This window comes from Lemur catta, chromosome 7 (genome assembly GCF_020740605.2).
Source record: "Lemur catta isolate mLemCat1 chromosome 7, mLemCat1.pri, whole genome shotgun sequence".
In the NCBI taxonomy this organism is placed as follows: Eukaryota; Metazoa; Chordata; class Mammalia; order Primates; family Lemuridae; genus Lemur; species Lemur catta.
Genome location: NC_059134.1, coordinates 11,403,086 through 11,416,286, shown reverse-complemented (window position 1 = coordinate 11,416,286; position 13,201 = coordinate 11,403,086). Strand labels below are relative to the sequence as shown.

The window sequence follows — 13,201 nt, the reverse complement described above, 5'->3', positions numbered from 1 at the left end:
AACTATAGATAAACATAAGGTCAGATCACATGAGTTTGTGGTCGATCAAGTTGGCAGTGTTTAGGACTTTCTCTGAAGCGTTTGGAAGCTTCGGCATGAACATGGCAGCTGCAGGGGGTTCGTTGGAAGGGCCCCCGAGTTGGAGGTTGTGGCAGTAATGAGAGCAGAAATTCAAAGGACTGAATATAGTTCGAGATGGAGCAAAATTGAAAGGGCCAATGAGAGAGTCCAGCCTGAACAGACAGGCTAGCAGGTCCCAGTGATGAAGGAACGAGAGGTGACACAGTGATGGCCAAGTCAAGAGTGGGAGCTGGAGCATGTGTGGCAATTCTGGGCTTGGAGAATTCTCATTTGTGGTTTTCAACCTTTTTGGTATTCATTTGCTAAACAGTTTTAGTGCTTCCTCTGTATTAGGCGCTTCCTTACTAGACCTCTATGCTGGTCATTCAAGGGTATGAAAAGATTCTATTTCTAGAAATTCTAGAAAGGGCAATGTTGAAATGGCAGTTGATTTTACCAAAGCTTGGGCAAGAAGACCAGAGAAGCCACAAGAGGAACAATGAGACCAGGAAAATACTGTGAGAATGGCAGAGTGGAACTCAGAATTGGTGAGCGGTGAGGGGATGCTCTGAGTTGCCAGGGGTGGGGCTGTGAGAACCAGACTTTACAGTTCCCTTCCAAACAGTTCAAGCTTCTAAATTGTAATAAACTTTTCTCAATTGACACTTGATTTTTCTCAGAGTCACAGCCCCATAATGATGATGGTATATACTGCAAGGTCTTTTGACACGTGGGGTGCTCTTCGCAACAGTCTGGATCCACATGGTGGGTATTCCTTAATTCCTTTCTCAGGAGAACACAGGCCACAGATGGCACTGGCTTGTATATATCCTATATACTTGAGATATAGGATACAAGGCTCCTACATCTTATAGCTCTGCACGTATCAGTGCGATTAGGTAGATGCCTCACAGACATCTGTGCAGGTAAAGTGACAGCGTAAAATGAGCACCGAGGCCATTATCACTGAAGCTTAAATTTTAGCAGTTTTCCCTCTAATTATATTTTGTGAAGGCTATTAAAGTAAACAGAATGATTTGTTCTGACAGGCAGGGAAATTCAATGAAACTGTGTTGGGTAGAAGGAGAATGTTATCTGGTCCCAGATTATCTGACCCCAGTTCTGCAGTCCTCCCTGGTGAATTGTAGTGATCTTTAAAATGGAGTATGAAGGGGAATGTTCCTGGTGCCACAATTTCAGATCAGTCACTGTTAAAAGTCCTAAGTGCTTCAGAAGAAACACTAAGCTGGACGTATATTTACTTAAGACAAAGAGGCACAAGTAAATGTGTGATACATGCCATTTTTGTGCTGGAAAAAATATCTCCCAAAAATGTGGAACCTAGAGGAGAACATAATAAATGACTCTGGGTTATGAAAATGTTACTGGAAATAACTTCACCAATCCTTCTCAGTCAATTCTGGCTAATCCCACGCATTTTCTGGGCATGAGATATTGGTTGATTGTGAATATTTTAGGTCTAGATGATTTGAAAATCCACGAAGGGCTATACATTCTCACACACTCTTCCTTTTCCCGCTTTCTTCCTACCTATATGCAGTGCTAATGAAGGACGTGCATGAAATGTTCAAGCTTAGGTTCTCCCTCAACTTCTATATGTTCCATGGTGGCACAAACTTTGGCTTCATGGGTGGAGCTGCATCTTTGAACACTTATCTCCCTATGGTCACCAGCTATGGCAAGTACATGTCCCCCAGAATAGTCTCCAACCAAGGTTACCCCACCATTTGAGACTGGAGCATCCTAGGGTAGGCCTCTGAGGATAATCTCTGAAACTGTTCATCTGTTTTGCCCTTAACATATGCTAGGGATTGAGGATTTGATATTTGTTCCTCTTGAAAATACTAGAATTTATTCACCACTGGAATCTAGGTTTTCTGGGACTTTGCAAGCAAAGAAGTTGGTAGCTTAATCTTGTCTATCCCCTGCACAGACCCTTGTTCTTAGAAGTTTTCTGCAGAAACAGTTACTTTGGATCTCCTGGTAGCTCCAGGGTATCAACTGATGTCTCTTCCCAGTCTACAAGTCTTATTAAGAGACCAAGTGGGAAGTCAAGTGTGAAAGAAAGAAAGGAGTTCAGCTGGAAATTGAATGGGAAGGAGAAACCACTGGATTGGAGCGCCTTGGGCTCTCAGCCAGAACTTGCCAGACACCCATGGACTGGTGGTGTTTACCTCCTGTTGAAAGCCCTGGAAAGCTTTCTAGTCTCCTAGTTTGAATTAACTGTGAAGTGGCATTTTTTTTTCTAATGCCAAGTTGTTTCTCCCAAACCTTCTGTATTAAGGATCCTTTTGCTAAGTACCAAGCTCTCATCTCTTTGTGGGGAAAGAAGCTGAAGCTGAGGCTTTCCTAGGAAAATGACACATTTCTCTGTATTTTTCAGACTATGGGGCACTGCTGACAGAAGATGGAGAATACACACCTGAGTATGTCACATTCCAGGAGTATTTTAGCTCTGTTTTAGGTACCCAGCAACAACTTCAATCCAAATGATAACTCAGCCTTCTCAAGTGGTCTCTGTCCTGTGAAGAGGAGCGTGAGGAGATGGGTAGAGATTCTTTTGGGAGATAACCAGTTTGCTCCAGTTTATTTTATCATTAGGCACTGGGGATTCAAACATGCACAAGATACAGGGGCTGCTCTCTAGTACACAACACTAGGGCCGTGTTGCTTTGTGTTAGGTGTACATCAGAATTTTCTGTGGAACTTCTAGAAACCAGAGGTTCCAGGCCCTTCCCAGAGCTCTTAGATGAGTATGTCCTGGTTGGAATGGGAAAGGTGGGGTAGAATCTGTGCATATATATTTTCCCATTGGGCTTTAGGAGATTCTGCTGAGGAGCCAAAGTTGAGAACTCCTGGGCCCACAGGTGGGACTGATGTGCCTTTTTTCCAGGGTGGCAGGGCACCTGCCTCAGAGCTTAGGGATATGAAAGGAATCTCAATCACTCCCTGCCTTATGACTCTTCCTGGAATTGGGGAGTGGTGCCCTGTGACTGGGCCCTTCACTCTTCCTGGCTTTGAGATAGCAGGGTGCCCTTGAATGGGGTTGGGAGAGGATCCTGGAATGGCCCAACCACCTGTTTTTCATTGCAGAACTTCCCATGTCCATCCAACCAGACCATACACAGAAGACTGTATTTAAGTCAGTGACGCTGCAACACTTCATGTCGCTGTGGGAAATCCTGCCCTACCTGGACCCGGTGAGCATTTCCTGGGCATAGACATATGAGATAGTCTTTGGAGAAAAGAGAGAGAAGAGAAAGGCTTAGCTCAAAGAACAGAGAGTAAGTTATTGGGGAACAGAAACAACCCTTAGTAGTTCTCATTTCTCTAATTTTACAATTCAGAGAAAGAATTTAGAAATTTGAATTTGAAGAAATAGTATAAACATTGCAGGATACTAGGAAGATTTCCTTTCATAACGTAGCTGGGAAGAGACCCTTTGCCTTCCAAAGACGGTTAGAATGAAGGTACATTGGATGTAGGGCAATGATAGTCAAATTTTTGTTTTAGTCGCAGGATTCTTTCTCCAAACTTAATGCAAAGCTCACTATATAAAATATAAATTAAGTCAGCGGTGGTAGTTCTGTAGCTCTGTGCTTCCTCCTCCCTAAGGGTCAGCCATCCCTTCCCTAGGACAGTCCGTGTGCCACTTCTAATTTGACCCTAGGGTTCAGAGGAAAACAGTTTGAAAATCGCTGACCAAGGGAAAAGACTGCATACTTATTCATATAGCACTTACTGAATATTACTGTTTGGGGAACTGTATTATCAAGACATCGTTTTAGGCACCTTCCTGTCTAATGAGTAAGAAAAGCAAGTAAAGAGGAGGGGGTGCAGGTCTCATGGCAGCAGAGTGAAGGTGGCACAGCGCAGTTGAGGGAACAGCACTGTGCGGTAAGCAGAGTCTCTGGGGGCAGACTGCCCGGGTTTGAATCTGTGCACCAGTATTACCAGCTGTGAGTCATTTAACCTCACTCCATCCAAGTTTGCTCATCTGCAAAATGAGGCTAATAATTGTAGGTGCCTCATAGGATCGTATATGGATTAAACCATTAATATACAGTAGAATGCTGGACATCACAGGATCTGAGGTGACATTTCAGTTGAAGTGATTGTGAGACCTGGAGGCTTAATGGGAGCTGAGGGAAGGCAGCAGGGAGGAGAGGGGAGGGAACCGAGGGAGGGACACAGCAGACCCAGTACCCAGGGGTAAGGCAGGGAGGGAACTGCGTCTGGGGCGCTGCAGCTAGGATCACAGTGGAAGGTCTTCCTGGGAGAGTGGTGGGGAGGAAGCCAGTCACCCACTGGAGGGCCTTTGTGGTTGTGTCTTTAACTTTTTCCTAGAGAATTTTAAAAAGTGGAGAGAATAGTAGTCAGCCCCTAGGGGCTCCACACCCCGCTTCAGCTTTATCAATACAAGGCTAACCCTGTTCCATCTCTAGCCTACTCTGCCCTCCCTACCTTTTACACGATTATTTTTAAGCAGACCTCAGACATCATATAATTTTACTGGTAAATAGTTCAATATGCTCTCAAAAGATAAGGGATTTTTAAAAAGCACATCACTGTAAAATCGTTATCATCCTTAATAATAATGGTAATATAATAATATTTCCTTAAAATCAGAGATTTGCTAGGAAATGTTTAGCAACTGGCTCTCTGGAAGGAAAATCTCTGATTACTAGTGTTTGCCAATTTCTGTGGTGTAAATCCTCCTGTCATGGGTACTTTCAAGCTGCTAACGTGATGACACTGCACACAGAGTTGGGAAGCTGTATCCATGGCTGGTTCTCATGCACTAGGTGCAAGGTGGCTCTAGTGCATCCCTGCTTAAAATCATAAAATAGCCAGTGTTGAAGTTTCTTAATTATCATATACCTTTTTTGGTATCATTGATTTGTTAATATCAGGATCCAAATGAGATCCATCACTCATTGCATTTAATTGATATGTCTCTTAAGTTTCTTTCAACCTAAAGATTTTTTTCCTTCTTTCTATTCCATTTATTTGTTGACAAACCTATATTATTTATACTCTGGAATTCTCTGCATTGTGGGTTTGGTTTTGCATATATGTCAGGTGACATGTCTCTATATTCTGTGTATTTTCTGTAAATCAATAGTTAGATCTAGATGTTTGATGGGATTAAAGGTAGGTTTTTATTCATTTGTGTGCAAGTGTACTTCACAGGTGTTGGTGGTGTACTTTCTGTGCCTCATATCCCAGGCACGTGATGGCTGGTTGTTTCTGTTCTCATAATTGATCAGTGGGTTATGAGTTCTATTCATTTTCAACCTTCTCCTCAGCCTTTTACCTCATGGTTTCAGCAGCCATTGGCAATTATCACCTATACACAGTATTTCATTAAAGGCTCTGGAAATGGTATCATTCTAATTCTATAATTCCTTCTGCGCTCATTCACTTGAATTCTTCTGTATAGAACTTTCCTTCATCAATTTTCTTATTACCCTCAAGTAAGGATAGTTTGTATGGAAAAGTCAGGACAAAAATTCAAGTATTTTCTTTCATCAGAATAATGAATTTGGTTTGCACATTAAAGTGTTTCTACCCCACTGCAATCTTGTTTTGATGCTCAAATTGTCCCCACTGAGGCCAGCAGAAGCCCCTTCAAGATGGCTCCTGTGTCCTTTTGACATGACCCCCACAGACTTTGGCATCTTCTTGGCTTTTTGGTCCTCCAGGATGTTTCAGGCTGGGGCTTCACAGACCTGGATTCATCTGTTTCTCCAAGGGCTTCTGTAGGGTCATGTTTTTATGCTAAGAAGTGTTGATGCTTCCCTGAAAGTTATGGGAAGTCATTTTAAAGCAGGGCCAGGAGTCAGAGGGGCAGCTGTGTGTTTCAGAAGGATTTCTTGGGTAGTGCTGTGGGGGACAGATTTGAGTGGGGACTTGCTAGAGCACTGAAACCAAATAGCAGTCTCCTGAACTTGAACTAGGAGTAGGAATGAAGAAGGAGGATTCATGAAACACATATTTAGAGCTGGACTCTACAGGAAGTGATGACTGGTTGGCGCAGGATATTGAGGGGGAGGGAGAAAAGGAGGGAGAGGACATTGCCTGAGCTTTCTACCTTTTTGCCTGGATGGATGCTGTTGCTCTTCTTGAAGGAAAGAGTGGGATGGGAATTGTTGTGGTCAGTGCGGTTTGGGTGATGCTGCATTGGAAACCTCTGTGGACCTCCAGAGGGTGAGGCCCAGTAGACATGAGGGTAAACAGACATGGGGTGCTTTAGGGTCATGCTAGATAGGCAGATGTATGAATAATCACAGCCAGTTAGACCATAGGCTGGGGTGATTTCTCTTAGGTATTATAACAAAGGAAAAGAAAAGACCGTGGATGGGCAGAACCTGGCACCTTGGGCTGGGATTCCTGTGCTCGGGAGTCCAGTCCAGGCTCCACTATGAATTGATGAGCCAGGCCCACAAATCACACCCTTCTCTTGACCTCAGCTTTTCCATCTGAAAAATAGAAATACCTCACTGACTAGCACACACACAGAAATATGAGATTGGTTTGGAAAACAAAAAGGGCAATTTGCATACCATGCTTAAGGATGATCATCATTGCGTATTCCTTTTTTATACGCCTGTATGCAAGGCTGTTGGGGCCACTCCTTTTGAGAGGTGGGCTTTGGGTGGGGGTTTCTGGGGTTCTTCTGTCCAGCCTCAACCTTCAGCCTGGTTTTTGCTCCTGTCTCTGCCATAGCCAGTCAAGTCTGCCAAGCCAGTCTCCATGGAGGTGCTGTCTGTGAACCAGGGGAATGGTCAGTCCTATGGGTACACACTTTATGAGACCTACATCTCCAAAGGAGGCATCCTCTCCTCAAGGGGTCACGTTCAGGATCGCGCTCAGGTAGGAGGCAACGAGCATGTCTCAGTGGCATTTGTCTGTGGTCATAGCCCAACTGTGCTGTTGAGGGGACTGTCTAAATGACAGTCAAAACCTTGTGACCTTCAAAAAATTATCACTGTCTCTTAATATCTGCCCCTTTGGTGAAATCTTTTGTACATGTGCTACTGTTACACTTTGCCTAAGGTATGTGAAACTCTAGGGGAGCTGAGGGTGCTTTATAAGGAGACCTGGAAGAGCAGAAATAGTCCCTATACTTATTGTATATCAGTCCCTAACATTTATATGGAGTATTACGGTTGGCTCTTCTCATTTTTTTTTTTTTTTTTGAGGTAGAGTCTCTGTTGCCTGGGTGAGTGCCGTGGCGTCAGCCTAGCTCACAGCCGACCTCAAACTCCTGGGCTCAACAATCCTCCTGCCTCAGTCTCTCAAGTAGCTGGGATCATAGGGGCGCACCATGACGCCTAGCTAATTTTTTCTATTTTTAGTAGAGATGGGGTATCACTGTTGCTCAGGCTGGTCTGGAACTCCTGAGCTCAAGCGATCCTCCCACCTCAGCCTCCCAGAGTGCTAAGAGCATAGGTGTGAGCCACAGCGCTCGGCCTCATTTAACTCTTAAAACACCTGAGATATGTCTTACAAATGAGGAAACCTCACAGGAGTTAAATGACTTTCAAATACTGTTCAGCTGGAGCGTGGCAGAGCCAGCTAACGGCTTCCCCATCCCACCCACGGCAAGAGCTGTTTTCTCCAGCTGCTGGTGGAATCTTCTTGCTCTTCATACTCTATATCATCTTCCTCCAGGGCTTCAAGGACTCCTTTTCTCATGACTCCAGCCCTCCCTCCTCTCAGCTGCAGACCCATATTTTTTTGCTGTGTCTGGACATTCCTCTTTATGTGGTGTTTGTTCCACAGCTCCTCCAGCTCCTGCTGTCCTGAGCTTCCTAAGGAAACCTGGGAGTGGTTGGTGCCTCACAGCCTCCCAAGCTAGAAATGCTGCTCCCGTGCACCCCGCCCCTTTCTTCACTCCTAATCTTACCTGGTCCCTGTGTGGTGCAGCATCACTCAGTTGTTCTTTTAAAACTCACGCTGTTGTCACTTCAGTCTCATCCTGGTATGTCGCTTCTGCTATTATTAGACCCTCACAGTTGATCTTGTTTCAGACTATGCACTGTCATCCTCTGTCCCCTTCACTTCCCTGCTGAAGGGCCCCCTCATAGTGCCATTGAAGTTTCTTCCCCAGGTAAAAGCCTCATCATGCCACTTCTCTTGTAGCCCCTGCCAGTGATGTCCCTAGCCACCTGTCTGCCGGTCCATGGGGTGGCCTGGCTTCCGCAGTGCATAGGACTCATGACTCCTTCCTCAGTGCTTCCCGGTGGGCTGTCCCCAGCTCCATGGTAGCAGAGGTGTTGTGCTCTGATCGTTGCTTTGTACAACTCTCCATCTGCATTTCTCAGTGGTCAGGGTTGTGTTTTAACCCAGGTGACCCCTGCCCAGTGAGATATTGAGCCATACAGCAAGTGTTCAATAAATGATTATGGAATATATCAGCCTGTGATTACACTCTGGTAAGCTTACACTATGAATTCTGTATTCTGTGTAATAATAACATTTATATGTTTTTCATAATTGTGGATTTTTCTTGTTATAGTTTCTAAGGTATTTTATTTGAAAAATTGTGATCTAAGCTAAACACTCTAAGAAGCAAATTATTTATCGTTATCTGGTCTTGCATGGCTAGCGTGGAGTCTTCTGGGTGGCTTAACCTAGGGCTGAGGCAGCACTGTAGGCAAGGGAAGAGAAACAGGTTCATGTTCAGATCATCCCTAAAACCAGGCAGGGTGGTGGCAGCAGCAGATTCTTATTCCAAATGACAATCTGGGGATCCCCAGTAGAACGGGATCTATTGCAGAGGTGAACCCGTGGGGGCAAGGCAGGCAGACACCTGCGTGGCTGCCGTACCTCCGCCCCCAGGCCTTCCCTCCGCCATCATTGGTGTCACGGTACCCACTCGTTGTCTACTTTTCCATTTTCCTCATTCCCTGCAGGCCTTTTTAATTCCCCCCTCCTTGCCCTACAGTGGAGCTGGGGCCCAGGTCTCATGTCGGGACACCCTTCTGCGGACTTCGGCTCACGTGGCGCATCCCTGGCTACTTAAAATACAGTCTGTTTTTGTGAACGTGTGCTCAGCTGGTGGAATTTGGGGAGACAAAGAGTTCCTTGTTCCCCTCAACGTGCCCTTGTCCTGGCTTTTCCAAGGTCTGTCTCCTCCGTTTCTTGATGAGGACCTAATGTTGCTCTCGTCTTTCTCTGGCAGGTGTTTCTGAATGAGCAGCATGTGGGAGTCCTGGATCACACCACTGATCATCTGACTATTATGAGAAATGTATATACTCCAGTGTTAATGGACAGACAGTCTCGTACCTGCTGGGCCCTGCACTCGGGTGTGCCCGTGGCTGGGCCCATGGTAGCCCCTCTCTCCTCCCTGCCCTTGGGATTGCTCCTGGCAGAGGAGCCCAGCAGAGACGAGAGAGAATTGTGTGTGTCGCCAAGGTACAGGTACATACATCTGCTTTAGGCGAGCGCAGCTTTTCCACCTTGGATATTTGCTGCTGAAAAAACTCTGGGTTGGTCACCGGTCCCAAAAGAGTCTCTGCTAAAATGTGCAAGTGACTCTTTCTTTTCCTGAAAGGCCTGGTCCAGGAGGGTGGGGCATGAGTAGGAGGAGTGGCAGCCTGGGGGGTTGCTTGGCCCAGACCTGGGGGTCCGAAGGCCCTGAGTCCTGCCTGCAGGTCAGTCTTGGCTCCAGGGGAGACCTAGATGGTCTGCAGAAGAGTGCTGGTCTGTCTTGGACAGGGCTACCAGGACCACCACTCCCTGAAGATCCTGGTGGAGAATCAAGGCCGGCTCACCTATGGGAAGGACATCAACATGCAGAGGAAAGGTGGGCTCCAGAATGCAGACCTGTCACTCTTCCCGCAAGCTGAGGGCAGCGAGGGACAGGCATACGGTCTGAAACAGAGCAGGGTCTCTCAGCCACGAGACACCCACGTGGAGGCTATGATGACATCTGGCCTTGCTGGGAAAGGACGACAGTGTCCTTTCTCCTCAGTTCCCCAAGCATGTTTTCTCATTACCAAGTCAGAGCCAGTGCACTGCCCTTCCTTTTCAGGGAGGGGTTTGAGAATGGCTCCCTCAGAAGGCGGTGGAGAATAAAAACAGTGAGGGTCCCTCCCTAGTGACATTGCTCCTTCCTTCCCTGGAGCCAGTGCCTGTGCTGTCCTTCCCAGCCCCAGTGCTCCTGGCTAGAGTCCCACACACCTTCCTCCTCCTCCCCTAAGTCCTTTGACACACCTGAGACTTAGGCTGGCCTGAGCCCCTGTGCTGGCCAGACCTGGCAGGGACTGCAGTGCCTTCTCCACTGTTAATGTGGAGGATACAGGCCCCTCTCTGAGAAGTGTGCACTCAGACAGAAAGGTCCGTCTGTGTAAGATTTTGCAGAAACCTTTCCAGCCAGATGAGGCCAGAAAAGCTGCCTCCTTCAGGAAGAGCCCTGGCCACAGCCCTGTACATTGCTGCCCCTTGCTGCCCCTTCACTCACCTTTTCTGTCCTCTCCTGCAGGTTTAACTGGGGACATCTATCTGGACAGTTCTCCACTAAGAAAATTTATAATCTACAGCCTGGACATGAACATGAGATTCATACAAAGGTGGGTGCCTGACCATTGACTCCAGGTGATGGATCAAAAATGGCAAATGTTTAGCCAGGGAAGGGACCCAGAGACTATCCAGATGAACCCCTCAGTTACTGAGGGGAGGGGGAGTACCAGGCTCCACAGAAGAGGCTCACCTCCGAGGTCACAGATGACATATTAGAGAGAAAGGTGTGACCATCCTCCTGGTCTTTGACTCTCTCCGGACAATTCCCAGGATCTGGAAACCAGTCTCATACCGAGTTAAGGGCCCTGCCTTCTTCCTCGGTTTCCTGAAAGTTGGGGAGCCCAAAGACACCTTCATAAAACTGGAGGTTAGTGCCATTTCTCTCCTGTCTATGTCCCCGCAACCTGCCATCCCCAGGGGACCTGTAGAAAAAAGGCTCCTTGGTGCGTGGGCTCTGCCTTGCGTAAGGGAATACCAGGGCCCTCAGCAACTCTACAGCCATCCAGGCGGCTGCCCGATCCCGTGCTCCCTGGGTGGGGTGGGAGGAGTGAGGGGCCGGCTGGAGGAGCCACTGCATGGGGACTGTGGGGAGAATTGCCCAGTAGTGCCCAGACATCATCCACCATCCAGCCTGTGGTGCGATGTTATAGGTAGGATGCGAACACACAGCTGCTGCCACTCCTGAAATTCTACAACGCTAGCGATGTTTTGGGCCCAGCAGGTTTTGATGAACAGCCGATGGGGAACAGACATGGGAGGTGTGGTGGAAAGCAGAGCCCTCCCCTGCTGACTGCCCACTGAGCCAGCCCAACGGCTACTGCACAGAACTCTCAGGGCCTCCCAGCAGGCCTTGGTTGGTCATCCGTCCTGTCTGGGCATACCTGTGATTTGGTGTGTCTAGTGTGTGAGGGTTATGTGTATGTGTGTTGTGTCTTCTCCCCTTGGCTCTTTACTTCTAGAACTCAGGTCTTTAGTCCTCCATTCCACTTTTTTTTAGGGCTGGACAAAAGGGGTTGTCTTCGTCAATGGACAAAACCTAGGACACTACTGGAATTTAGGTCCCCAGAAGACCCTTTACCTTCCAGGACCATGGCTTCATTCTGGGCCAAATGAGGTAAACCCTGCCCGTGGTACCCCACACCTCCCCGTCCACTTCCATGGGTCTGCCCGGCCTCAGAGGCAGAACTTGAATCTCACGGCCACCCCACCTTCTTCTTGACAGATCATCGTGTTTGAGGAGTTGAAAGGTGGCCTAACTATCCAGTTCACAACAATGCCTTTTCTAGGTATGGCATTCTGAAGGGTCATTGGCAGCATTGCAGACAATACTTGTGGGTCTTTCTAGCTGAGATAGAGGCGAAGAAGTCAGGGTGTGCACCATCTCCGAGGACCCTGCCTGGCATGATAGATAAGCTTTCTCTTAGGCCACCCATTTTAAGTTGACCTGACTAACCTGTTCCTCTAACAGCCTAAATCCAACTCCCTCGACCTCCCTTCCAGACATTTCCACGGTATTTTTGGGATCTCTATCTCACTGTATACTGATTCCAGCACCCTCCACTTCTTGCAGTTTCTGAAACACATCAAGCCTCCTACTGCCCTTTCTCCTGCTGCCATGTTGGATAACTCCAAAGCACTTTTCCCAGCACCCTCCCTGGGTGGCCACAGCCAGAGAATGCATGGACCAGTTACACTGGGCCCAAGTGCTACAGACCTCCTGTGCCTTCCTAGTGATGCCTGTTGCCTGCAGCCCCTGCCGCCCTGGCTCCTTTTGTTGCAAGCAGGATTCAGACATCCTTTTGGAGAGTGGCCATCCCTCCCTCCTTCCTGTAGAATCTTTGTGGGCCTAAGCTGCCACTTCTCCACCCTCCCTTGTTGGGTGTGCAATCCATAATAAGCCAGTCATACTTTCTTCTCCAGGATACTGAGTCTCGCATGGCATGGAAATGGGAAATGGGGTGAGCTGAGTCATTTCAACAGTGGTGCCGTGAGTAGCTATCAGTCCTGACACCCAGGTCATGGGAACTGCCCTGGCTTCTCTGTCTGTGCCAAGCCCTGCCAGGATCTGCCATCCACCCCTAACCTGCCCATACCTTCCTCTTGTGGCTTCAGTTGGCTAACCCGTCTCTGATGTTCACAACAAGATAAACCTACCCAATGCACACCTTTGTCATATTGCTATGGTAAAAGCTGTTTGACCCCCAAATCACATGTTGAAAAAAATGAGAAGATGCTCAGAATATTTGACTTCACAAGTGTAAATCTGGAAAAAAGTGATCTTTGTAAGAAATCAAATAAAATATAAAAGTTAATGCAGGAAATGTCAGGAAGCTCATATATACTTTGTGTTTTCAGTGTTTAGAAAAAGTATTTTCTTTTTACTTTTCAGTGGTCTTTCCATTCCATTGGGTTTCCTTACTCAAGGGAAGCCCTGCTTCTTTGAGACTCATGACAGCTGGCTCTGCCTTTCCTTATCATCACTGGCACCTGATTCACCTCCCTGTTGGTCCCCTGTCCTATTGCCATCCTCCTGCCGAAGGCCCCAAGCCTTCTGAACCATTGCAGAGGGCAGAGAGAGTCATTTGAG

General features: G+C 47.3%; 1 protein-coding gene across 1 annotated transcript in view; it reads left to right on the top strand.

Annotated features, from left to right (window-relative positions):
* The window catches only part of LOC123641141 (beta-galactosidase-1-like protein 2), a 40,517-nt gene extending 29,853 nt beyond the window's left edge, over window positions 1-10,664 (top strand). The window contains exons 10-17 of the mRNA XM_045555645.1: window positions 741-825; window positions 1,622-1,759; window positions 2,465-2,545; window positions 3,175-3,281; window positions 6,811-6,957; window positions 9,272-9,513; window positions 9,811-9,898; window positions 10,577-10,664. Coding sequence (XP_045411601.1) covers window positions 741-825; window positions 1,622-1,759; window positions 2,465-2,545; window positions 3,175-3,281; window positions 6,811-6,957; window positions 9,272-9,513; window positions 9,811-9,835 — 825 coding nt within the window. The 3' untranslated portion in view covers window positions 9,836-9,898; window positions 10,577-10,664. The remainder of the gene's footprint in view (window positions 1-740; window positions 826-1,621; window positions 1,760-2,464; window positions 2,546-3,174; window positions 3,282-6,810; window positions 6,958-9,271; window positions 9,514-9,810; window positions 9,899-10,576) is intronic.
* Window positions 10,665-13,201: the final 2,537 nt, after the last annotated feature.